Here is a 27,189-nt window from a genome sequence, read left to right on the forward strand (position 1 = left end):
AAGAAAATCAACATTTATTTGGATTGAAAATAAAAAAGATCGCACACAAATATCGTAAAACATGAAAAATATAAACTATAAAACAAAGCTATTCCAACATTTCTGATTTCCATTTGACCAATAGCCAAAAGAATAATTAAAGCTTTTCTATCTGAGTCTAACTCTCCTCTTTTGAACTATGAAAAAATAAACTGCAACAAAAAATGTGGCGCTACATAAAAATCCTGGGTGCAGATAAAAACATGATCTTACCCTGATATAAACACCAAACTGATGTTAGATAAAACAAATGTATTAGTCAATGTATATGGGTTAAATCTGTTAAATTTATTCAACCAGACAGAGGCTATTTAATCCCTTCACATAATGTCAATTTAACAGATTTATGCGATGATCGATGGATGTTTGCTTTTTGCCACATCAGTGCGAAAAGGGGTATCATAACAAAAGCTTATGGGATGAACATAGTTTAGATTTCAATCTAAAACTAAAAACTACCATAAACATTCTACATTCTACCCCTATAGTTAGTTTTTACATTACAGTCTGTTATTGTTTGATATGTGAGAATCCAGAACACCTTAATTTTCTTCAAATTGTTTTATCCCCCCCCCCCCCCCCCCCTTTTTGTTTCCCAATAATAATGACAATTTCAAAAAATATCATGCTGGCAGTCAAGTGAAAGACATAGAAAATCATAAAATTGTACCAAGACAACATTTTCTTACACTCATATAAATGTGCACTTTTCAAATAATAAAACATGCATTTAATTTGTCACATGATAAATGTGCACTTGCCACATGATGAATGTGCTCTTATCACATGATAAATGTACACTTGTCACATGTTAAACGTGCACTTGTCACATGATAAATGTGCACTTGTCACATGATGAATGTACAAAACACTAATGCATGCTGCTTTTTATGATATTTTATTTTATCACATCACAATGGACACTATTAATTTGTAATACCAGACCAGCTAGATTAAGATAATCTACCCAAAACCATTCCTGCACTCCCTGTTATCCTAAAGCAGCAAGTATTTAGTTCTACATATTAACAGTATTTAATTAGTTAGAAAAAGCTCTACTGTTGTAAGTTTGTCAATGTTATCACAGTTCACAAAGCAACTTTTTAGTAACTTGGTTCAATTTATCAAATATCAGACAGCAACCCAAGACACCAGAAAAATATAACCAAGAGGTCACAACTTTATACCTTGTCACTTACTACCTTATAATGAAGATGGTCAAGAAAATAACAATTTGATAAAATAGTGTTCTCAAAAAGTGTTGTCATGGACAAACACAATTTTACTGTAAGAATAAATAACAGGCTTTTTTTCGCAGTAATACATTGTGTAATTACTAAATGAAAGAAACACTTTATATCTTTGGTGCAGCCTTACAGCTTCCCTGGATTAACCTTCACCCAGAATGCTCAAACCATGAAATATGAAAGCCACTTAGGTATAAATACTGAGAAGCTATATGACAAAGAGGAACAAAAACAGAAGGGCTAAAACCATCAAAGGTCAACTAAAGGGGTTGGAATCTTGGTTTCTAAATCAAAGGGACATTTCTGTCTGACTCTGAGCATTAAGTTGCTGTGTAGGACATATAACGCCAGCAAGATAGATAGAACCAAAAAATTCACAAGATGTAGGTTATAAATCTTGTCATTGAACATGGCAACGTTAGATTAAGGTAAATTTTGTTGTAAATGTTCTACCAATGAAAAACAGGGAGTTGTCATTGGAATGATTGCTAAATAACAGACACACAGGCACTTCAAAATAAAAGAATAATTTGATAACTAAAGGATGAAATGTGCATATTGTAACTGGAAAAAATGTGCTTTCATTTTCAATCTTGGCCCAGCACTTGTAACCATAACTTGTTAATGTCAGCCATGATATGTTAATGAGGTAGACATTCTGCACAACCCATAATGTTATTGAAGGGAGCAATCTCACTTACTTCTTTAGCTAAAGTATTGTCCTGACCCTTCTAACCAAGCAAAATAATAACATTAAATCAAGTTATAGTGTGGATTTTATGGTGTACTGATGAAGACAACAACACTATAATGCAATAATTAAATTCCCCTTAAAACCCCTAGTGCTAAACCAGTTTGAATTGTTTCACAGTACAACCAAAAAATCCAATTTTGCTAAAATAAATAAAAATTGTATACAACCATGACCAATAAAATGAAATAATTGAAATAAACTATGCTTTATATACCATTTTTTCAGCAATATAGAAAAACTGAAATTAAAATGTCATTAACATATAATAGCAAAACAAGCAATTAATTCTCAAGCCATGTGGATGTTCCACACCAACTTTAATAATTGAGAAGGAAATAAAAACTTTTTTTTTTGTACAGCCAAAGGAATTAGTGAATAATTGGTTTTCAAGGCAAATTTTCTTAGAATGAACTCCACATGGACAATTCATTTTGCAAATATTCAAATAGCCAGATAAACACAAACTGATTCTGGGGAAAGTTTTTTTTTCTATACAAAACTGAAAAAAGTTCAAAAAAAAAAAAAAAGGAGCAAAAGAAGTGATAATATATATTTTAAACAATTTCAATTCATTTGAAATTTGTAAGATTGACTGAAAGTAAAAAGCTGTCAGTAAATCAAAAAAGAATACCGAATAGCATGTTTCTGATTGGATAAGTCCTTTACACAAATTACGATTTTATGAATAAAAATTTATTTAATGCAAATGGTTTAATAAAAAAGATGTCAAAAATTTGTGTTTGTCTTTAGAAATGACTTAGTAAATAATTTTATAACTTAAAATTAATCATCTGTGCACTATATATTTTTCATGGGTACCTGAAGCTCTTTATAATTTATATTTAATTGGATATATGATATATTTGCTGAGAGCTGGTAATTTGCAAGAGTTAAAACAATTCTTTAATACCTTTGTGTTTCCAAAGCTCATTCTCATATAGTATTCCTCCAGAACTTGACGTAACTTTTTTCTATCACTGATGGGTCTGTACACACGTGCAGAAGCCTTGTCACTAACATCAAAGAAATCACCAAACAAAATCTGTTCTGACATCAGCTGTTCTGGTGTCCATTTTACCTGATTACATCAAAATATTGTTAGTCTGCTGTCATTTGCATTTCATTAGATAAGATACTGTAAAAGCAGAAATTTTCGTGGAGGATTTAATTTCGTTTATTTCGTGGAAAGAAAAAACCCACAGAAATTTAACTTCAATATAATACCACTTACATTTAAGGAAACCAGGAAATTAAATCTCCATGAAATCTTATAGTGAGAGAATACCACAAAATTTTAACCCCTCGAAAATTAATGTTTCTACATTACTACTCCAGTTCTGACAAGTTGAACTAATAAACTGGCAATTCAAGGGAAATTAAAATAACATATAGCTGCAGTTTTATTAAAGCTTTTTCATCATATACTCTTGGATTTTCCTTTTCTTGAATCATGGTATAAAACTGTTTGTTGTGACTGAAAAAAAAAAGAGTGCTAATTTAGCACTGTCTTTTGATATTTTAATCTGATATCTCAAAAAATCCTTCTATTAAAATTGAACCCATTTGGAACAATAAAAAGAAAAGTAATTACAATGATGAACAAGAAAACTAAGATATTGGTGTTTAAAAAAAATATTTACTATCCAGGCTTTTTTTTATTCTATGTATGATAGTTTATCCATATCCACTAGGCAATGGTATCAATATAATATTTCCATTCTGCAGCCTCCCATTAAATAAAGAATCCTACATATCATCAAGTATTTGTCTATTGAAAAGCCTTGATGCTTAACCCCAAGAAGCTGATACAATTGGAAAATTCAAAAAGAAACTTAAAAAACTTAAATCCAAATAGTAATAAATACATGCCAATAGTAAAGATACATGCTGAAACAATATAAGTTTGGAAGTCACAAACTAAACATCATTCTTACCCTAACTTTATGTTCATGATCTTCCTAAAATCATGATACTATAGAGTTAATATTATTTCTAATTCATCTTTCCGCTGCAGTGCTTAATTTGAAATCATGATTATGGCATCCTATCTTTTGCACATGTATATAAAATTCAGTAAAAACAAGAAAGAATTTTGAAAATCTTAGCTGGCTCGCAAATAACTGTTCATTAAACAAAGAACTAGAAGCCTCGGATAATTGTCTGTCAATTTTTATTTGTTCTGCTTAACTTTATTCTAAACAATGCCAAAACATCTTTTCCTGTTTTATTTTATACCCTTTTTTCGGTAAGGAAAGAGTTCTTATATATTTGTTAAAATGGAACTAAATTACTATTATTTCTGTTTACCATTTTATTAATTTTTTGACATATCTGTCTATATGAACAACACTTAAAAATATATAAAAAAATATTTATTATCATGCTAACTTGATATGTAAAGCAAAATAAATAATTATAACATTATCACCATTCATTTTCTACCACTGAAGAGAATACTGGGAAAATTCACCAGCCAAAAACTATTTCAATTAGTATTCAATACTACTGACTGCTGTAAACCAACTGATTTTCACAAGCGATTTATTTTCGTGCCTTTCGCGAGGAAGAAAAATAATGTGAATTTAAATCATCGCAAATATGTATACCTTGGATCTTTCCTTATTCAACTACATCAAGTTTATTTGAAAATCGGGGAAATTAAATTGCTGCGAAGTGAACTAGAAATAGCTAAACGCGAAATAAAGTATTTGGAAAATAAGTTGGTTTACACTAATCACTATTACAAAATAATGGGTGATCTACAATAAAAATCAGTCAACTATGAAAAATGGATCCGGGGATCTACAGCAAAACCAGCCAACTATGAAAAATGGATCATTGTGATCTACACTAAAACCAGTCAACTATGATATGTGAATCATGGGGATCTACAGCAAAACCGGTCAACTATAAAATATGGATCATTGGAATCTACAGCAAAACCAGTCAACTTTGAAATATGGATCATGGGAATCTACAATAAAAATCAGTCAACTATAAAAATGGATCATAGGGATCTACAGCAAAATCAATCCACTATGAAATATGGATCATAGGGATCTTCAGCAAAACCAGTCAATTTTGAAATATGGATCATGGGAATCTACAATAAAATTAATCAACTATGAAAAATGGATCATGGTGATCTCCAGCAAAACCAGTCAACTATGAAAAATGGATCATGGTGATCTCCAGCAAAACCAGTCAACTATGATATGTGAATCATGGGGATCTACAGCAAAACCAGTCAACTATGAAAAATGGATCATAGGAATCTACAGCAAAACCAGTCAACTATGAAATGTGGATCACAGGGATCTGCAGCAAAACCAGTCAACTATGAAAAATGAAGCATAGGGATTGACAGCAAAACCAGTCCATTATGAAAAATGGATCATAGGGATCTACAGTAAAACCAGTCAACTATGATATGTGAATCATGTTTATCTACTTTGTGGTAAAAAGCTGAATGCCTCAAGTAGATTTGTCTCCATACATAGTTATAAAATTATTTTGAGTTGAGCATCTCAGTGAAGAGTCATAATAAAGATCAATGTTCTTCTATAAATGGATGAATGAATGAATATTAAAAATTGACTTTAATTGATTTGATTTTTTGTGTTTTTACTATACAATCGTTTAGGTATTTTGAGGACTAGACCATTGAAATAAAAATAATCATATGATAATTAAGATTCCATACAGTAAATTGAGAGAGGCAAGCTAAATAGATTTGAGGAATCAAAATTGCCCTGTCTAAATAAGTTGTGCTGGTAAAAGCTAAATATTGACCAAAGGTTGGGAAAATGAATTGCATGGTGAGTTTTTTGTTGGGAGGATAACACAATTTGGGAATTGCTTGCAAAATATGTTCATGCATATGGACACAATAATTACTTTTATAATATTTCTTATCAACAATAATTACTCCCAATAGTACTTCCTCTAAACAACAATTACTGCTATAATATTCCCCCTACATTCTATGGATGAACATAAAAGTACACTAATGAGCAGTGGATTATAACTACATCCCCATTCTAAATTTTCTTTTTTTTACTTTTATCATACCTTTGCTCTCTGATTTTCCCCTTTCTGTAGGAAAACAATATTTTTTATCATTTATGCCATTTTTACAAATATACATTAAATTTACCATTGCATAGAATTTGTGTCACATGGTGTTATCACAATCAGCTGAGTTGTCCTATTAGTATAGCAAGAATATTTTTGTCAATATCCAAAGTTTTGTTGTCTTTCCTGTTAACCAAAAATACTGAGGTTTGACCAGAATACCAAGAAGACCTCAGAACTTTTGAAAGTACTGATTACTTATTGAAGTAAGGGACAACATCAAAAGTTCAATGTAGGATAAAAAACTTAATTCACATAGTTTTTTCACTGACCCCCCTCTTGACTTAATTTGGGAAAAATTGATTTACCTATATGGATATATGTAAAATCGACTTTGGATTAACAAAACTTGCAGCAATGTTGACCCCCCCCCCCCCCCCAACCCACCCCCAAACTATTTGATTTAAGTTTTTTATCCTACATCGATCTTTTGATGTCGTCCCTAAAATACATCTGTTTAAATATTTTTTTATATCATATAATTTTAAACCAAGAAAAAAATATTCTAATGCTTTTTGTACCTTGAAATAATCATGAAGATTGTCTGACAAGAACTGGTAGAACATAACTCTATCCTCTGGACATATCAGCCTGTCGTGAAAAACTCTGGTCACCTCATGGGCAAATAACCCGGCAATATTGTCTTTGCTGACTATAACAGACTCATGGGCTTGCAATAATCCTTGTATAACCTATAAAAAATATGAAAGTTTAATAATTAATTAAAAATCATAATCAGTTAGTCTATTTATTGCAATAGACAGACTCATTTTATACTTACTATAAGGAAATATATATGACCTGTCTATAAAAAGTTATAAATATTTGATTTGCTGTTGAGTGTATAGGTAAAGGTAATATCTTTGGTTAGCTTGCTTGCTAGCTCATCCTTGAAATCATTATTAGGTAAGGTATACTACCCTCCTGTCAGAGTAGTCTAGTCCTACAGACAGATAGATTGGTTAGTTGTCATACTAGTTTACTCTTACAGGAGGGTAGTATACTTACCTTAATAATGACTTCCTGGTTCAGCTAGCAAGCAAGCTAACCAAAGACATTAAAGGAGTAGGTCCAGTAAGACCCCTTTTTGGCCCCAAAATATAGCAGTTTTACAAAATTGTTAAAATGACTTTAAATGTAAAGTTGTAGCTATTTATTGGTTAGTAGAATACTTCTGCCACACAAATATTGGCTGTTTTTGACAATGCAATGCACATATATCGATATCGGGATCTATCATCATTAAGTCATGCTAAAATACCGAAATCTTCACAATTTTAGCATTTGAGTTAAACTTTAGACGGTTTCCATCTTAAATGGAAGTGGCTGCATCTGTGCTAATATTTTTAAGTTGTATTTGATGATACTACATAACATATATAAAGGTTGAGGGTGAACACAGATGCCACAAAAAACATCTGAAAAGTGACACATTATGGCATATTTTATAATTTTTTATATATTTAAGCTTGAATTTGAAAGTTTTTAATGACAAAATCAATTCTAACCTTTCACATAAACTTATTGAATCGACTGAAGTAGACAGTTATGTGTTTAAAAAGTGTACAAAATCTTTCATCAGATGAACCTAAAATTTGAGGCAAAAATCGGCCCTTACCGGACCTACGCCTTTACCTACACACTCAATGCATTTTGCCATATTATAAGAAGCATGTGTTCCTTACCTTGGACAAATCCCTCAAATTAAATGTATAATGTGACTTGGCTGGTGTGGGTAACATGTTATTTCCCATCCTATAGTATACAGCTATACTGGCTGACACCAAGGGAAGTAACTGTTCCTTTACTTCTGAAGCAAATTCTCCTTCCTGGAAGAATCTCCCCAACTGGACTTGGTAGATATGTTGTAGAGATCTTGTAGATGGTAAAGGCATAGCAAATATACTGCAATTAGAAATATTGTGAAAATTATCTTGATAGGCAATGTTATCATGCTTCTTATCCAAGAAATTTGTAAAGGAAAGAATTGCAAACATTTATTAAACTCAATAAGCACCAATATTGCATATTCATGGTATTTGGAACTTTAAGAAAGTTTTAACTATAATAACCCAACAAAAGCTGCCAAAACAGAAAACATAAATACATTCATCTATATAATTAATAGTAAACGGTAGTTATGGATATACAAGTGTACATAGTTAACTAATAACATCATTATACTCTGATCAAGGGAAGTAATTCTGTTAAAATCATTCATTTACCAGAAGTTCTTGAGAAGCCTTGGACTGATGGGATTTCTACCACCACCTGGAGGGCCACAAGCAGCCACAACAGTTACATCAAATATTGTCTGAAATATAAAAAAATAATAAATCAATCAAATATGAGTGAAACTGTGAGCTTCTACTCATTGATGATACCCCCGCTGCAATTGAATAATTTTCATAGTTTAAAAATATTTAAGTGTTCGGTAAACAGGAAGTTATTGATTTATGAATCCGAAAGCCCATCACATGGTATAGTTGACTTATATAAACTGTAAAACCAAATTTCAGAAATCCTTGTAATGTAGTTCCTTAGAAAATGTGACAAAAGTTTTCAACTTGGCAATCATGTGTAAAATGAGGTAAGTGTTAGGTAAACAGGAAGTTGTTGAATGATGAATCTGAAAACTCATTACACAGTATAGCTGACTAATAAATAAACCCTGAAATTTTCAGAAATCCTGGTAATGCAATTCCAGAGTAAGATACGACGAAAAATATTCTTGGGACTGCTGGATGGATTAACTTACTGACGGATGGATGGACAGACGTACAGACGGAGGTAACACAGTATACCCCCCATTTTTTTTAAGCAGGGGTAAGATAATGTCTCAAGGACTATTCAAATACAAAGTATGGCATGCCGGTATACTAAAATAATCATGTTTGAGCACATTAAGGTCATTTTACTCAAATGAAAAGTCAAATGTGTTCTTTATCCAAATAGCTTGTCTATTAGTCCAATAAAAAGATGTTCTTTGGGTGCAGAAGACACCCTTCATTAGTAGATGGAATTCTTTCATCAGTCGTAAAATCATGAACATATTTCATGTTTTGTGTGATTTTTTTTAATAGCTTACTTAGTTCTATAATTATGATGCAACCAAAATAGAAATCATCAAAACCAGAATGGAAACTTAAGGATTAAAGGATTTTTTTTTGCCCCTTTTGTTGGAACAGACTTTATATTTGTCTAATCTAATAACAGACATCCAAAGCTGTGAAATATCAAAAGTGTGAACAGCCTCAAAAAGAAAAGTGAGAGAGATTAGTTAAACCAATAACAATGTTAAAATCTGATGTATCAGTCATAAAAAACATGTTTTTATTGATGGGCTTATCAAAATGACCACCACACTTTTAGTTAGCTCTAGAAACTTGCATTGAGCACTAAAAAAATAAGCTTTTCTGTCAGAGCATACATAAAACATGAAGAAAAGCATACCTTCCATGTGAGGCTCTTAGTATCATAGAATCCACCTGATTCTAAGAATTGTCTCAGAAGTTCTAGTGGAGGTTGAGCTCCATATTCCTCTGGAGCAGGCATATTCAGATCATCAACAAACACAAACTTCTTCCTCCCTCTGGGAGCCCCAAGTGTGTCCTTGCCTTTTTTCATCAGTTTCAACATAATATTGTCCTGTAACCTGGCTGATGTTGTCTGAGCACTGCATTGTATCATAGAATACAGGATACCAGTAGAAGCCTTGGGTTTAGAGGATCCCATGAGGACATTTAAATCTTGACCATCCTCTTCTTCTCCAAACTTAGTTAGGCTAGCAATGTTATCCAGTAAAGAGGAATGTTTAGAGGAGTAATTGAGGACACTGCCCAGGATTGTATTACTTTTGGTTGTTGTTCCTCCATCTTGTGATAATTTTCCTAACATGTAGTTTATTAATGCGGATTTACCAACTCCAGAATCACCTATCAACAAGAAAATTGATTTTACATTGTAATTCAATTGTATTATTTGTAGAGATTTTATCTCAAGATTTTTGCTCTTTTTTTTTATTATTCAAATTTCAATTTTACTATACTGCAGGAAAACAATTTAAATTTTTTCTAAAACATTTTCAAAAAAAGTAAATAAACAAAATAATTTCCACAGCATTTTTCACTTTATATATAAAACATTTTTTTTTTTTTCAAAACCAAAAATAAATACTCACAATTTACCGCAATATTTCAACAATTTTCAATCGAATGGCATTGTGTGCTATTTCAGTTTTGTCTTTTATTTTGAAGATGTTTTTTCTTAACAATGTTACAGCTCAACCAATCAATGGATTGAGAAAAAAATATCAAATATGGGAAACATAATTTAACAAAAATTAACCTGTCAATAACACAGCCCGTCTATTAAGGAGCAATAACCCTGACAGGAAGGAGAACCTGACGATATCTACTGTTGGTGTGATCTCCTGTTCTTCTCTCTTCTTCTTCTGACCTGAGGATACACCCATTGTCTCCCCTATAGTAATGATAGCTCCTCTCTCTATCAACCATCTAGTGGTAGGTACGAGTGTATCCCAAGGAACAAAGTTACCAGATTCCATGTCAATAAAGTAACCATAGATACTTCTGTTTCCTGTTGGTAGTCTTACACCTAAAAACAAAAATATATTTTTTTTAACATAAAGCTACTGTATGTTATCTTTAGTTTTTCATTAAATTTAAAAGGATTATTTGGATTGATAAATGAAACATTTTAGTAATAGAATTGTTTAAAAAACATACATGCATTTAAATCTAATAAAAAGATAAATTTACTAACTATACTTGACAAAAATACATAAAGGAAATAATTTAAAGTGGTAAAAATCAAAAGATCATGTTTTTCTGGAACATCAAAATTTCTGTCATATAAAAAGCAGTATGCATTTATATTCAAATAAAATTGAGAATGGAAACAGGAAATGTGTCAATGAGACATTAAGCCCGACAAAAGAGCAGAAAACAGACATTTTCCTTATTAAAAATGAAACAGATTTGTTTTGCTGAATTTTCCTTCAAATTCTTATTGATTCTTATTTAGGATGTCAAAAAGGTTTATCAATTCCCTATATTCTATCATACACAAACAATAAATTGAATGTGGAAAAAAAAGTAATATACCTAGTGGAGGTTCCACTTCAAACAGTTCTCTCATGAAGTTATCAAACTCATTACAGATGTTGATATCCTTCTCTACTTTATCTTGTCCACGTCGGTTGACATTGTCGTCCTCGTCAACATCTTCCTGTCGGTGGAAGTTTCCTCCAATACTCCATGTGTACGCAAAGACATAAAGTTTGCCTAGTACATTTAAAAATTGACTTGGATTCTTCATTAGATATAATACTCTGTCTGATTCTGGGTCTGGCCTAAAAAGACGAAAATAAAATATAATCAAAACACCTTTCTAAGTGGTAGTACTCTTTTTACAACAGTAAAAGTATTCCTTTAAAAATATATTGTATTTTAATTCAGCAACGCTTTCCCAAAATAACAATTTAGACCTGAACAAGAATGTGTCCATAGTACATGGATGCCCCACTTGCACTATCATTTTCTATGTTTAGTGGACCATGAAATAGTGATAAAAACTTTAATTTGGCATTAAAATTAGAAAGATCATATCATAGAGAACATGTATACTAAGTTTCAAGTTGATTGGACTTCAACTTCATCAAAAACTACCTTGACCAAAAACTTTAACGTGAAACTTGCACTATCATTTTCTATGTTTAGTGGACCCTAAAATTGGGGTAAAAACTCTAATTTGGCATTTCAATTAGAAAGATCATATCATAGGGAACATGTGTAATAAGTTTCAAGTTGATTGGACTTCAACTTCATCAAAAACAACCTTGACCAAAAACTTGAACCTGAAGAGGGACAGACGGACGAACGAACAGACGGATGAATGGACGGACGGACGGACTGACGAACGAACAGACCAGAAAACATAATGCCCCTCTATTATTGTAGGTTGGGCATAAAAAACAACTATTTGTAAGTGAAGCCAATAATCTTTTTTTTTATCATATTTCAAATATTGTTTTACAAATGTGATCTGCATAAGGTAAAGAGACTTATTTCTACAATGTGAACTAGAATTTTTTTATAAGGAAATAATAGATTTGAGTTATCCTACATTTTTTTTTTTTTTTTAACAAGAAGATTCCACATTTTAATAAATCAAGAATCATATGAAAAAATTGATACATAATAATAAACTTTTACTTGTTCTGCATTTTTTTAAATTTCTCATGAAATGCAGAACTGAAGACATATTGCCGTGTGACTTTTAAATAAACTGCATCATGTATATCCATTTCTAAAAGTGACCATGTAAAATATATCTTGTTAAAACATGTACATGGATGATTGCAAATTTTGGGTTAGTTGGCTAATTTTTAGGTTTTTCCCTCAGAAATTAGGTGAGTGGACAAGATTGACTTGTGATTATGTGCAAAATTTTATCATTTCACCGTGAATAAGTGTTCAAATGATGCTGCAATATTTTTCCATGATAAAAATGAATATGTGTCTTTGATTGTATACATTGATAGTGTTTGATAATGACACGTCACACAACTTACTCTGAATTGTACCCCGAAGAATATACACTAAAATATATAAACTACAACTGTATACTGCAAGCAAAACACTAAAATATAAACTAGTTTTATGCTACAAGCATTATCTAATGCATCTACAAACTCTAATAATGAACTGGTGATTATAGTAAAAGTTAAGTTAAAGATGACATAAAATAAAATTGAATATCAGGTCAGGTCATGTTTATAATGAATTATTTGACTGATCATAGTTGTTTAATGCCACCTTTAGCAATCTAAGCTTTTTCATGCAGACTATTTTTTATTAGTGGAGGAAGCTTATGTATTGGGAGAAAACCTCTGACTTTCAACGGGAAAAGTGGCAACTCTTGTCAATTTAGATCAAGGTCATACTCCACTTGCTACACGTTGCCTTCAAAACCAGATTTGAGGGGCTTATGTTCACTGTAGATGAACTTATTACATTACTAAGCCAGCAATGACCTATTTGATTACAACAATGTAATAATACGGACAATAAATTTTCTTGTTTTTTTTTCAATAAAAAGAAATCAGGTAAATTTCTTATGGATCATGAGTTTGTAAAGTTGTAATACCACCATTGATTTTCCCCTATTAGTCTTTGTTAAATTTGCACTTTTCAAAAAAATGTGCAGAATTTATCTTTGTTTCAAATAAAGAAATACTTGGCATGAGTAAAGTTTTATCCTGTCCAGTACTATAGAAAAAACTCACATAACATTTCATTGCATATAAGAAAATAACTATCATTGGAAGTTAACCAATCAAATTCCTCCCCTTAATTTATCTGTTTACAAGGTTTAGTCACCATGTAACCTCAAGATTACAAAATTTTCAATAGAAATCCCAAATAAAAAATAATGGTGTTTTGAAATACCCAAGATATATGTTTATGACACAGAAATGTTTTTACTGCAATAAAATGTAGGATTAATTACCTACAACTGTCAAATTCAAGGGAATATTTTTCTAGACCTACTTTCGTATACAACCGGATGTGACATACCATGATTTGGTGGTATTACACCTAAAAGTTGTAATGAACAGCTGATAAAGCCCATCCCTAGTGACTTTCAATTTATATATTTCATGAATAAGTTGCATAATTCTGGAACAAAACAATTTTGAATGAATCTTCATTTATCAATCCTTAACATTAAGAGTTACTGGTAATAAAAAATGTAGTTTGTATGAAAATTTATGTTCAGGCCTATGATATGTAATTTTTTGAAATCCAAATAAATTCATTTTAAGAAACTAATATTAGAAAGCAAACAACTAAAAGCTTATACTAACTACACTGAACTATCTTCCCTTTAGAAAAATTAAATTACCTTCCAGTCTTTGAAGTGGTTTGACTGCTTTCCTTTGTTATACTAGGAACACTAGCTGGTTTTTGGGCTCTTTTCCGTGATCCTCTCAGTTTAGATCTAGAGGAGCTTCTACTTGAACCTCTACTTTCAGTTCTAAGGTCACTTTCAACCTTTTCGTCCTCCCTGTCTGTAAACATATCAAATATAAAACTTCATAATTTAGAAATTGTGATAAATATTTCGATCTTAAGAAATTTATTCTATCAACTGTAAAAAGACATATAAATATATAAGCAAGCAAATGAAGAACAGTACAAATGTCATGTGATCTCACAAATGTCATGTGATCTCAAACTACATATAACATATAGAAATGCCAAGGTATTTTTCATAATAATGCTGGAAATGCAAACCAATTCTTATTTATAAGATACAAATGGGTTTTTCTCAATAAAAACATATCTCTGTAGCAGTGCTGTAATGTCATGATATTCTTGCAGCACAAAACAAACATATGTTAACCAATATTCTTCTAACACGTTATTTAAATTTACTTTTGATTAAGAACTATTTAAAAGAATCATATGCATTGAAAACAGTATTTCTCAGTAGCAGCATAGCTGGATGCAGGTAACAAAATTGTCTCAAGTAAACCTGAGCAAATTGTTTTCAAATTCTGACGTCGTTTTGTTATAAAAAAAAAATTAAAACTCTTAGGAAAGTAGATGTAATTGGACAATTGGCGAAGAAATTCTTTACATGTGCATTGTTTACATTGTAAGCATTGACATACAAATTATTGCAACAACCCGGGACAAATACATTTTCTGTTCCCAGCAACAACACAGAGGAAAAATTCACATACATTGACTTACAAAAATCAAATTAAAATGTATAATAAAATAATAAAAACCTATGCTTTGATATGAATACATAATATTATACATGTATAAGTAAAATGATAAGATTATAACATTATATATCGTCGCTGTTATACAAAAACCTCGTATCTAAGGTTTTGATTATTTTACACCAGGCAGTAAAAACTGAAATCTTTTTATCGATTATTTAGAATTAAATGTGTATGTTCCACTGTATGCGAAAATATCTGATCTTCTAACCAATAAATTACCAAGACGAGCAAAAATGTCTGCACCTATATTGTATTTTAAAAGCTTTTCATATTATTTCTAAGCTTTATTAGCTTTGAGAACCTAAAATTGATTCAGTAAACTGTAGCTGTTATGATGCCAGCTGCCGTGCCGTGTGTTTTTCTTTTGAGATACGATATTTTCGAACAACAAAATGTCTCACCAATCCGACTACACTTTTTCGTCACATGTCAGAATTCAGGTTAATGATTGGTTAGAAGATCAGATATTTTCGCATACAGTGGAACATACATATTTAATTCTAAATAATCAATAAAAAGATTTCCACAAAAAATTGAGATACGAGGTTTTTGCATAACAGCGACGATATGTAGAAAGCTTCATGCACAGAATTTTTAAATAATACAGGTTAAAATCAATGACATGCTCGACCTAAAGTAAGATATGAATTATATTATATAACAAATGATGATTGTCTGTCAAGTTTGTTTGTATATCTGGTATGAAAACTGGAGGCTATAAAACGCTGAACATGGCCTACACTGTAGGGATAAGGACAGGATATTATAATGATGCAAATTATGATGAAACTGTTAAATCTTTTTAATGTGATCTATTTGTTTGTTTATCGTGATGAATATGTAAGCATAACTGAAGCCATAAGCAACTGGTGCATAAGCATGTTTTAAATGGGATAAATTTTCTGGGATTTTTTTTAAAATTTAAATATGAAAGTGTCATATATAAGCAAATTAACATGCATAACATTCTATAATAAACAGCTAAAGCCTTAATATGTAAGGTGAAGGCTATGCTCAATGATTCCTTTAACTTACCATCAGCAACTGTTCAGAGCAATGATAAAATTTTAAATATTACAGTACTAAAGTAAGATACTTAATTCTGTTACAACTTAAATAATGTCATAGTGATACATTATATAGATTTTAATAAAAATTAATGTAAAAATTAAAACATATTTTCATCTCGGTAGTCTGTTCTGTTTTATTGATAACAAGAACTGTCCTGAAACATATCAAGTTAGATACCCAAATTGCTCAAGTTGAACTTAGGAAAAATAAGGTACAGTCACCTATTTCAGCTGAGCAATACTGTTTATTGTCAGAATGATTGAAGATAAACTGATTGAATGCAAAACAACAAGCAAACATGTAATGCTACCCCCACCTAAACTAGATAATTCTAATAGTTTAAAATGATGTAAGTGTTTGATAATCAGGAAGTTGTTGAATGATGAATCTTAAAAAAGACATCACACAAAATAGCTGACTCATATATAAACCCCGATACCAGATTTTAGAAATCCTTGAAAGGAGTAGGTCCAGTAAGGCCCCTTTTTGGCCCCAAAATATAGCAGTTTTACAAAATTGTTAAAATGTAAACTTTTAGTCATTTATTGGATAGTAGAAAGGTTCTGCTACATAAATATGGGCTCTTTTTGCCAATACAATGCACATATATTGAGAACTAGCACCATTAATTCATGCTAAATTACTGAAATCTTCACAATTCCAGCATTTCAGTTAAATTTTAGACGGTTTCCGTGTAAAACGAAAGTGGCCGCATTCGTGTTCATCCAAAATATTGAAATGGAAGTTGTATTTAATGATAATACATAACATATATAAAGATTGAGGATGAACACGGATGCGGCCACTTTCGTTTTTGACAAAAACCATCTGAAAAGTGACATTTTTTCGTATATTTGGTAGATTTCTCATATTTGAGCCAGAATCGGATCGTTTTTAATGACTAAATAAGTTAAAAATCTTTCACATAAATTAATTGCATCATATGAAATAAACACTTAAGTGTTTAAAAAGTGGTCAAAATCTTTCGTCAGATGAAACTGAAATTTGAGGCCAAAATCGGTCCTTACCGGACCTACTCCTTTAGTTCCTAAGAAAAATGCCAAGAAATCTTTTAACTTGAATGTACTTTGATATCATGTGTGATGAATTTGAAAACGCATCACACAGTATAGCTGACTCATATTAACCCTGAAACCAAATTTCAGAAATCCTTGTAATGTAGTTTCTGAGAAAAATGTGACAAAAATTTCAACTTGGATGTACTTGGATGTTATAAGCCTTTAATAAACTGGAAGTTGTTGAGTGATGAGTCTAAAAAAACGCATCACACATAAAGCTGATTTATATAAATCCTGAAACCAAATTTAAAAAATCCTTATGTTGTAGTTCCTCAGAAAAATATGATAACAAAAATATTCATGGGACAGATGGACAGACTGATGGACTGACAGACAGAGGTAAAAAAAAGTATATCCCCACTTTTTTTTAAATGGGGATATAATTAAATGATATGCTGATCATAGCCCAAATCATGCTGCAACTCCTTTGGATCAAAACACTGACTTGTTTTGCTACACGTTTTCAACATTAAATACCACAAATTGTTTGAACAAAAATCTCTAGATATTCATGACTGTTTTGATATTCATTCACACATTTACACACAATAACTTTCAGAAAGATAGTAAAAAACAAAAGTTTTGAAAAAAAGACTACAAAAAGATTTTTTTTTTTGTTGGCATCAAGAACAGGTCAAGCAAATGTGTTGGTTTTAGCTTTATTACAAACACACATGTATCTATTTGTAAAAACCTACACACAACTTTTAATTTTTGACTACAAAACCAACAATTTTGCTTTGACCAATCAAATAACACAGTCACACAGTTCTACATTAAACACTATACCTAATTTTCCAAATTTGACACGAAAACGCTTTGGTATGACTAGCAAAATAAACGTTTAATTTTAATTCAGGACAAAATATTTGTTATAACATTTGTTCACCAGTAAAGTTCAAAGGAGAAAATATTTGTTATAACATTTGTTCACCAGTAAAGTTCAAAGGAGAAAATATTTGTCAGGTTCCCTTAACCATATACAAAAGAGGAAATATTTATTGGGTTCCTTGAATTATATACAGAAAAGAAACATATACCAGTAGGTACAGGAAATTGATAAGATTAAAAAAAATCATAATTTTGCCTTTACCAATGAAAAACAGTGCTATATATAAATTTTCCAAGTAAAAATATCCTTTAAAATGCTTTTCCATGCATAAATGTGAAAATCATCCCTAATTCATTTTGCAGTGATTTTTTTATAAAGATAATTAAAACTACCACAATAGGACAAAATCGTATTACCTTTGGCCGGTTTAGGATCTAGTGAAAAAACACAGTAATCTGGTAGTAAAAATTATTTGTAAACATTTCTTATGTTCTTTTTGTTGTTATCTTATTTAGACAAATGATCAGCCTTGTTTCATACACAGTTTTATAAAAATTGAAATAAATAAACACTGTAATACATAAAAGACATGTACATTTAAAAATCTCTTATTTAACATTCCCAGGTGTTTTGGAAAGTGAAAGCATCTTTTCCAATGAATGAATTTGCATTATTTTTCTTAATTTCATTACTGTACACTATTACCAATTTAAATTGCTTTATAAAAATGTCCGCCAGATGCAACAACACCTGAAAGGAGAAGCATATTAGGTCACAGACAGTAAATAAACAATTATCTTATATATACAGTACAACTTGGTATCATACTGTAACAAATACTCATTTTTTGAGAAAGTTGAAGTTTAAACAAAAATGCCTAATTATTCAAAGCAGTCTTTCACACTACATATATTATACCTGGATTTCCAAAGCCTCCATGTTGTAACATAAAATCAAAGTAGGCGGTCAGGATGTTACACAAGGTCATAATGGTGGATAATGTCGGAGCTTCAATAGGTTGAAATCTTATATACTTCTGTTTGAACTTCAGACCTTTCTCTATGGTGTAATCAAATAAGGCCATTAGATGCTTCTTTGCACTCTCTGGCATATCTTTAGGTAACTTCTGAAGCCATGTTTTCACATAGGGCTGCCATCCAAGATCTACTGGGTCCTAAAAATATAGAAAGTTTAAAATCAAAGGTTAAAGTTGTTAAAAAAAAGGAAAACTATATTTTTCATTTTATTTTATCTAACTATTGAACTATGAAATATAAATGCCATGGCACATACTGTTCTAGAAATCAAAACTAATAACTTATCTGATTACCTCAAACTGCCAACATGGTTCTATCATATAAAGTAGGATATAGTGCGGAAAATGTGTTGTCCTATAAAAGGAGACTGTAGAAGAACACAATCTCTGGTTTAACACAATGTGCTCACAAATTATCAACCTAATAGAGGGGGGGGGGGGAGGGGTTAACCTGTTTTGACCCTTTTCTAGGTGTTTTTAACTATTATCTGAGATCAATTTAAGCTGTTAACTATTTTCAACCCACTTTGTTGACTGTTATCAGCATTTTTGCATTTTTTGTTAACTGTTTTTGCCAAAATCGAGGTGTTGTTAACATGTTAACGGACCCCACCCCCCCTATTGCCCCCCTCCTAATAGGGAAAGTAACTGACACTATGCAAGTCAACCTGTCCATTGTTTTGCTGACAAATAATGTAAAGTATATGAATTTGAGTTTTAAATAACATGGGTTTCTGACATGCTTTTGAAACAAAATTTGAACCTACAGTAAGTTGCTCAAGTTTGAAATGTAGGTCAAGCTGACCAAACTACAGAATTTGACAGTACTGTATAAAGGATACAAATTATGAGAATTCTTACCATATACACCATAGCACATCTACTGATAGTAGCAGGACTGGCTTGTGACAGATTGTCCACTTCAAATATCAACCTCATTCCAGAGGCCAGATGAATTCTCTGACCATTGGCCAGACAGAGAACTTTAGAATCGTCCAGTACTGTGTTAAGATTCTCCACCCATAGAGTATCTACAGGGCCGTCTAAAACCAACCATTTCCATTCTATATGTAAATTTTGTTCCTTCTTCTCCTCCTCCATGTCACTCTCTGTTTCAGCTTCTTTTGGCTGTAAGAATATGTGGAATAATAAATCAAACAAGGTAGAGCCTATTTCATGTATGAAGTTTGTAAAACCATTATAAGTAAAAAAAATAATTTAAAAGTGTAAATAAGCTGACAAAAGCTTTTGATACAAGAGGAAGCTTTATAAAACACATGATGCATTTCTTTTTATATAAGACGATTTGGGATGTATGCCAATCAGAGTTAATGAAAGAGCAACTTATTCATGAATAGCCCCAGTAAGATAATCAGATGAATAACTGACAAAAATGAGAGATTTATTGTTCAAATTTTCATAAAATGTTGCATACTAATAACACTATCAAATGCAAATGTCAATTATTATTTTTTAGAAACCTAACCTGTTGCTAGTTTCAGAATAGAACTATTGCAAAAATTTCCCAATTTACAAAATTTAATATTAACTCACTGGATTAGGTGTAGATAATGCTGTGAGTCGAGACACAGGTCTAGTTGATGTACCATCTTCTGTTTTAAGTAGTGTTGGATCTGATGAGAACTTACGAGTAGCTGAACCTATCAATCCATCGTGCCATTCAAGAGTATTGGAATCTATCTCACCATACAATTCACCCAATGTCACACATTTAGGATTCACCTGAAACACTTCTACATGGCCTTTCTTGGATCTGTTATGCTGTAAATTCAATAAGATTCAATCAGTAACAATATTTCATTTTCAAAATAACAACTTTAAGTCAAATATTTGCATTATCACAATTTCATTGAATATTCTTTGGAGTAAATATAGCATTAAAAAGTCAATTGTTGGTGGATAAAAATATTTTGTTTTAAAAATTCTTAAATCAATGTTTCTGCAGCTGTTCTCATTTTATTCACTAAATGCATAAAAGCTGTGTGTAAATATCATGAAGGAACAAAAACTACTAGTGAGCAGATGTATAACAAAAGATGCTTTGTTGTCCCCTTAAAATCATAAAATCAAGAATCAAATTTATTAAGTATTAACTTTCAGTAGATCCTTAATATTTGTCAATCCAATACCACTATAAATAGCATATTTTTAATTTGCTTAGACACCAGCAATAACCTAATCCAAAAAAAAAGTTTTGTTATGGCCCTTATTTTTTTGTGTCAAGTGCTGGTAAGCAAGTTAGGACATTTAGGATGTCATTGTGGCATCATAATTGACACATTTAATTTTTGGTCAGCTTGTGTTGTCCCGTTCTTTTGAACAAAGAAAACAATTTTGAAAGGATTTACATTGTTTTTCATTAGTTCTTACCATTCACTCTCATTTTACTCCCAGAATGCAGTTTTCACTTTCTGGGAGGGTCTACAACTTACCACATAATGTCCTTTATTTTTGTTTAATTCATGATCAGATGGGGTGATAGTTGGGAGAAGTATCAATGCTTTCTGTAGAATACTTCTAATTGTGGTTTTACCACCTCCTGTTGGCCCCACTAACATGATACCATGTCTGACCATTATCTGGTTATAGAACTGTTTGACTTTGTCTACTTGGTTACTCCAGGACTGGAATCCATGATCTCTTATAGCCATGTTGATTGCTCTCTGGAAAGAGATAAATAAATTATTATTGAAACTGCACAACCAAAGTTTAATTTATATTTAGTCTATTCTTTGATTTATTTTCCAAGATTTATCATAACTGCTTTATGGTGTATTTTATTTAATAACATAATTTAAGAGAAATGAGGGCATATACGCACATCATACTGTCTTGTGTCTGATATAGAAACAAGAATGTGTCCACAGTACACGGATGCCCCACTCGCACTATCATTTTCTATGTTTAAAGGACTGTGAAATTGGAATAAATTCTCTAATTTGGCATTAAAATTAGAATGATCTTATCAAAGGGAACATGTATACTAAGTTTCAAGTTGATTGGACTTCTACTTTATCAAAAACTACCTTGACCAAAAACTTTAACCTGAAATTTGCACTATCATTTTCTATGTTCAGTGAACCGTAAAATTGGGGTCAAAACTCTAATTTGGCATTTAAATTAGAAAGATCATATCATAGGGCACATGTATACTAAGTTTCAAGTTGATTGGACTTCAACTTCATCAAAAACTACCTTGACCAAAAACTTTAACCTGAAGCCAAAAACTTTAACCTGAAATTTGCACTATCATTTTCTATGTTCAGTGAACCGTAAAATTGGGGTCAAAACTCTAATTTGGCATTTAAATTAGAAAGATCATATCATAGGGCACATGTATACTAAGTTTCAAGTTGATTGGACTTCAACTTCATCAAAAACTACCTTGACCAAAAACTTTAACCTGAAGCCAAAAACTTTAACCTGAAATTTGCACTATCATTTTCTATGTTCAGTGAACCGTAAAATTGGGGTCAAAACTCTAATTTGGCATTTAAATTAGAAAGATCATATCATAGGGCACATGTATACTAAGTTTCAAGTTGATTGGACTTCAACTTCATCAAAAACTACCTTGACCAAAAACTTTAACCTGAAGCCAAAAACTTTAACCTGAAATTTGCACTATCATTTTCTATGTTCAGTGAACCGTAAAATTGGGGTCAAAACTCTAATTTGGCATTTAAATTAGAAAGATCATATCATAGGGCACATGTATACTAAGTTTCAAGTCGATTGGACTTAAACTTCATCAAAAACTACCTTGACCAAAAACTTTAACCTGAAGCGGGACAGACGGACGGACGAACGAACAGACGGACAGACGAACAGACAGACGGACGCACAGACCAGAAAACATAATGCCCCTCTACTATCGTAGGTGGGGCATAAAAACACATTTTACCTTATTAAACATCTGTTTTCCTGGATCAAATACCCCATACCTCTCCCCACTCAAAACACAGTGTATTTAAAAGCACAGAAAAAATTACCCAATTTCTTCATATTTCATTTCTACAGAAAATAAAACACACAAGGGGAAGTAATTTATCAAATTTCTGATGGGTTATCACCCTTGGGGAGAAACATAAAACTTACTTCTAGAACTCCATAATCTCTGTCTGGAGGTGTAATTCCTGGGAACAAATCATCTAAAATACTCTTAAATAATGGAACATCTTCAGCCAAGAACTTAGGTATATTAGCATCTTGTAAGGAATGCATCAGTATGTAGGATTCTTCATTCTCAGTCATCACTTTGTCCATATGATCCTCTCTGTAAAACAAATAAAATCATATAAATACTTCTGCATATTTATTGTTACGCATTAGATATTAAATTTCATGATAAAACAAGAATGTGTCCTCAGTACACGAATGCCCCACTCGCACTATCATTTTCTATGTTCAGTGGACCGTGAAATTGGGGTAAAATCTCTAATTTGGCATTAAAATTAGAAAGATCATATCATAGGGAACATGTGTACCAAGTTTGAAGTCGATTGGACTTCAACTTCATCAAAAACTACCTCGACCAAAAACTTTAACCTGAAGCGGGACAGACGGACGGACGGATGGACGGACGAACGAACGAACGGACGGACGGACGGACGCACAGACCAGAAAACATAATGCCCCTCTACTATCGTAGGTGGGGCATAAAAAAAAAATTGCACTTTTGAGTGAAGTTAAGATGAACAAGATTGTGTCACCAGTACACAGATGCCCCATTCACACTATCATTTTCAATGTTCAGTGGATCGTGAAAATGGGGGAAAATCTCTAATTTGGCATTGAAATTAGAAAGATCACATCATAGGGAACATGTATACTAAGTTTCAAGTTGATTGGACTTCAACTTCATCAAAAACTACCTCCACCAAAAACTTTAACCTGAAGCGGGACGAACGGACGAACAGACAAACGAAGAGACAGACGGACAAACATACAGACGCACAGACCAGAAAACATAATGCCCATAAATGGGGCATAAAAATTGAGAATTGGTCTACTTTCAAAATGCAGACTACTTTTTTGAAAGGAAAACAAGTTCGAACTACAAATATAGATCCTTAATATTTATCATAAAATCCTAATTTACATCTTTTTCACAATATACGCAGATCTTAATATATGGACTTTATATTTACAATATACACAGATCTTAATATATGGACTTTATATTTACAATATACACAGATCTCAATATATGGACTTTATATTTACAATATACACAGATCTTAATATATGGACTTTATATTTACAATATACACAGATCTTAATATATGGACTTTATATTTACAATATACACAGATCCTAATATATGGACTTTATATTTACAAACTTTATATTTACAATATACACAGATCTTAATATATGGACTTTATATTTACAATATACACAGATCTTAATATATGGACTTTATATTTACAATATACACAGATCTTAATATATGGACTTTATATTTATTAACCCAAATTACAAAAATAAGCTCTTTCTTATTAGTTTTTATTGGCTTTGAACTAGCTTTCAGTAACTATGAGTACTCTCAGATCTGTATGTTTTGTTAGTTGTTATATGGTAAATAACAATTTAAGGAAATGTGTACTTACTTATGTTGAGCATGTCTCCTTCCATGACCAGCCATGACCAGAACAGATTTGATGGCTCTCATACCAAAATCGTAATGATCTTGTTGTGATAGTTGTTTACTGGCCAAGTTATACAACTGTACAATCTTCCTGGATAGAGGCTTAGCTGATCTAAAGCCTTCTGAAAACAGCATGATTTCTGCTATCTGTGCATAGTCTGGTACCATCATAGCTACCTGTCTAAACAGGGTCTTCAAATTGTCAGGTAATTCTACACGTCCTGCATAGCTGTAAAGAAACAAGAGGCTCTCAAGAGCCTGAATCGCTCACCTGGTAAACATTGCCATGTTTTTAGACAAAATAGAAAATAAAACACAAACTTTATTTTATACACCCTACTGATCATTCAGTTGAAGTTTGGTTGAATTTGGTTGAGTAGTTTTAGAGGAGAAGATTTTTTAAAGTTAGCAAATATGATGAACAAATTGTGAAAAAATTGTCATTAAAGGACAATAACCCCTTAAGGGGTCAATTGACAATTTTGGTCATATTTAACTTATTTGTAGATCTTACTTTGCTGATCATTTTTGCTGTTTACAGTTTATCTTTATCTATAATGATATTCAAGATAATGACCAAAAACTGCAAAATTTCCTTAAAATTACCAATTAAGTAGCAGCAACCCAACAATGGTTTGTTTGATTCATCTGAAAATTTCAGGGCTGATAGATCTTGACCTAATGAACATTTTTACCCCATGTCAGATTTGCTCCAAATGCTTTCGTTTTTGAGATATAAGCCAAAAACTGCATTTGACCCCTATGTTCTATTTAAAGTAAGGGCGGCCATGTTTTTAGACGGATCAAAAATCAAAGCACACACTTTGTGCAGGATAATCTAAGGAACTATCATGCTAAGTTTCATCCAAATCCATTCAGTAGTTTCAGAGGAGAAGATTTTTTAAAGTTAGCAAATATGATGAACAAATTGTGAAAAATTGTCATTAAAGGACATTTACCCCTTAAGGGGTCAATTGACAATTTTGGTCATATTAACCTATTTGTAGATCTTACTTTGCTGATCATTTTTGCTGTTTACAGTTTATCTTCATCTATAATAATAATCAAGATAATGACCAAAAACTGCAAAATTTCCTTAAAATTACCAATTAAGTGGCAGCAACCCAACAATGGTTTGTTTGATTCATCTGAAAATTTCTGGGCTGATAGATCTTGACCTAATGAACATTTTTACCCCTTGTCAGATTTGCTCTAAATGCTTCCGTTTTTGAGATATTAGCCAAAAACTGCATTTGACCCCTATGTTCTATTTTAAGTAACGGTGGCCATGTTTTTTGACGGATCAAAAATCGAAGCACACACTTTGTGCAGGATAATCTAAGGAACAATCATTTTAAGTTTCATTCAAATCCATTCAGTAGTTTCAGAGGAGAAGATGTTTGAAAAATTGTTAACGACGACGACGACGGACGCCAAGTGATGTGAAAAGCTCACATGGCCTTTTAGGCCAGGTGAGCTAATAATAAGTGTGATTAGGTAACATCAAGGGTACTAAATTTTCAAACTGAAATGAAAACCTGCAAGCTGAAAGGTATACTATATTATTGAAACACTAGATCCATGTCAGAAAACTGCCTTTAATAAATAAAAATTAAAAAAAAAAAACACCAACATAATATTGAACAGTTAAACATGTCTACAAAACAAATGGTAACCTAAAATTAAATACAGGCTGATTCAGAGAAGAGAAGTGCTTATTTGACTGAAACAGCCATGCAGATCATAAAACATTAATTTTTTTTTACTATGCCTTGAAATTTTTTGTCCGTTAGCTATCTCAAAGTTCAAAGACTCTTACATAAGTACAATATTATAAATTATTATGACATTAAGGACAAACAAATGAAAAGATTGGAATTCTCATGCATTAGGGGACTACTGATTCGGTTCTATATCTTACAAAACTTACGTGGGATTCATTGTTATAAAGTATCCACAAGACATATCCAATTTGATGTCCTTTCCTTCAAATATAAATCTAGGAGCTTGAGCATCCTTGGCAGCCTTTATAGTATGGATTTGTTGAGCGACGACAGATAATACCTCTATATCAATACGATTAAACTCGTCAAAACAACACCAACTTCCAGACTGTGCTAATCCAGAGAAAAACTTCCCTAATGTCTTAAAATCAAGTCCTTCTGAACAATTGAATACAACACACAATTTACCCATGGCCTGTAAAAGAAGAAAAAAAGCGTTTTAATAGAGAATTATTATTGATGCATGGTTCCTACGCACAAAGTTAACCTATTTTCACTTTATAATCTTTTAAGCAAAATAGTCCTTATTTGATGTGTTTCACTTTGCTAAATTTATCATATCTTGATCCATCAGTATAGTTATACCCCTTTCACTGTTATCTGCTCTTTGGTCGGGTTGTTGCTGAGGGTTGCTGTCTCTTTCACATATTCCACATTTCCATTCTCAATTTCATCTTTAAAGCAGAGAGATGTAAATGCATGGCACCAGTTATTTTAAAGG

At 31.7% G+C, this 27,189-nt stretch overlaps 1 protein-coding gene across 1 annotated transcript in view; it reads right to left on the minus strand.

The window, feature by feature from the left end:
• The window catches only part of LOC139514266 (dynein axonemal heavy chain 6-like), a 162,974-nt gene that overhangs the window by 106,493 nt on the left and 29,292 nt on the right, over positions 1-27,189 (minus strand). The window contains exons 36-53 of the mRNA XM_071303270.1: positions 26,615-26,883; positions 24,647-24,913; positions 23,133-23,310; positions 21,467-21,697; positions 20,568-20,795; positions 19,875-20,141; positions 18,896-19,151; positions 18,394-18,411; positions 14,104-14,269; positions 11,301-11,548; positions 10,522-10,791; positions 9,628-10,109; positions 8,400-8,488; positions 7,860-8,079; positions 6,696-6,866; positions 3,975-3,998; positions 2,951-3,118; positions 2,255-2,278 (exon numbers count right to left, since the gene is read on the minus strand). Of these exons, the coding sequence (XP_071159371.1) occupies positions 2,255-2,278; positions 2,951-3,118; positions 3,975-3,998; positions 6,696-6,866; positions 7,860-8,079; positions 8,400-8,488; positions 9,628-10,109; positions 10,522-10,791; positions 11,301-11,548; positions 14,104-14,269; positions 18,394-18,411; positions 18,896-19,151; positions 19,875-20,141; positions 20,568-20,795; positions 21,467-21,697; positions 23,133-23,310; positions 24,647-24,913; positions 26,615-26,883 (3,576 nt within the window). The remainder of the gene's footprint in view (positions 1-2,254; positions 2,279-2,950; positions 3,119-3,974; positions 3,999-6,695; positions 6,867-7,859; positions 8,080-8,399; positions 8,489-9,627; positions 10,110-10,521; positions 10,792-11,300; positions 11,549-14,103; positions 14,270-18,393; positions 18,412-18,895; positions 19,152-19,874; positions 20,142-20,567; positions 20,796-21,466; positions 21,698-23,132; positions 23,311-24,646; positions 24,914-26,614; positions 26,884-27,189) is intronic.

Source organism: Mytilus edulis, chromosome 3 (assembly GCF_963676685.1).
Source record: "Mytilus edulis chromosome 3, xbMytEdul2.2, whole genome shotgun sequence".
In the NCBI taxonomy this organism is placed as follows: domain Eukaryota; kingdom Metazoa; phylum Mollusca; class Bivalvia; order Mytilida; family Mytilidae; genus Mytilus; species Mytilus edulis.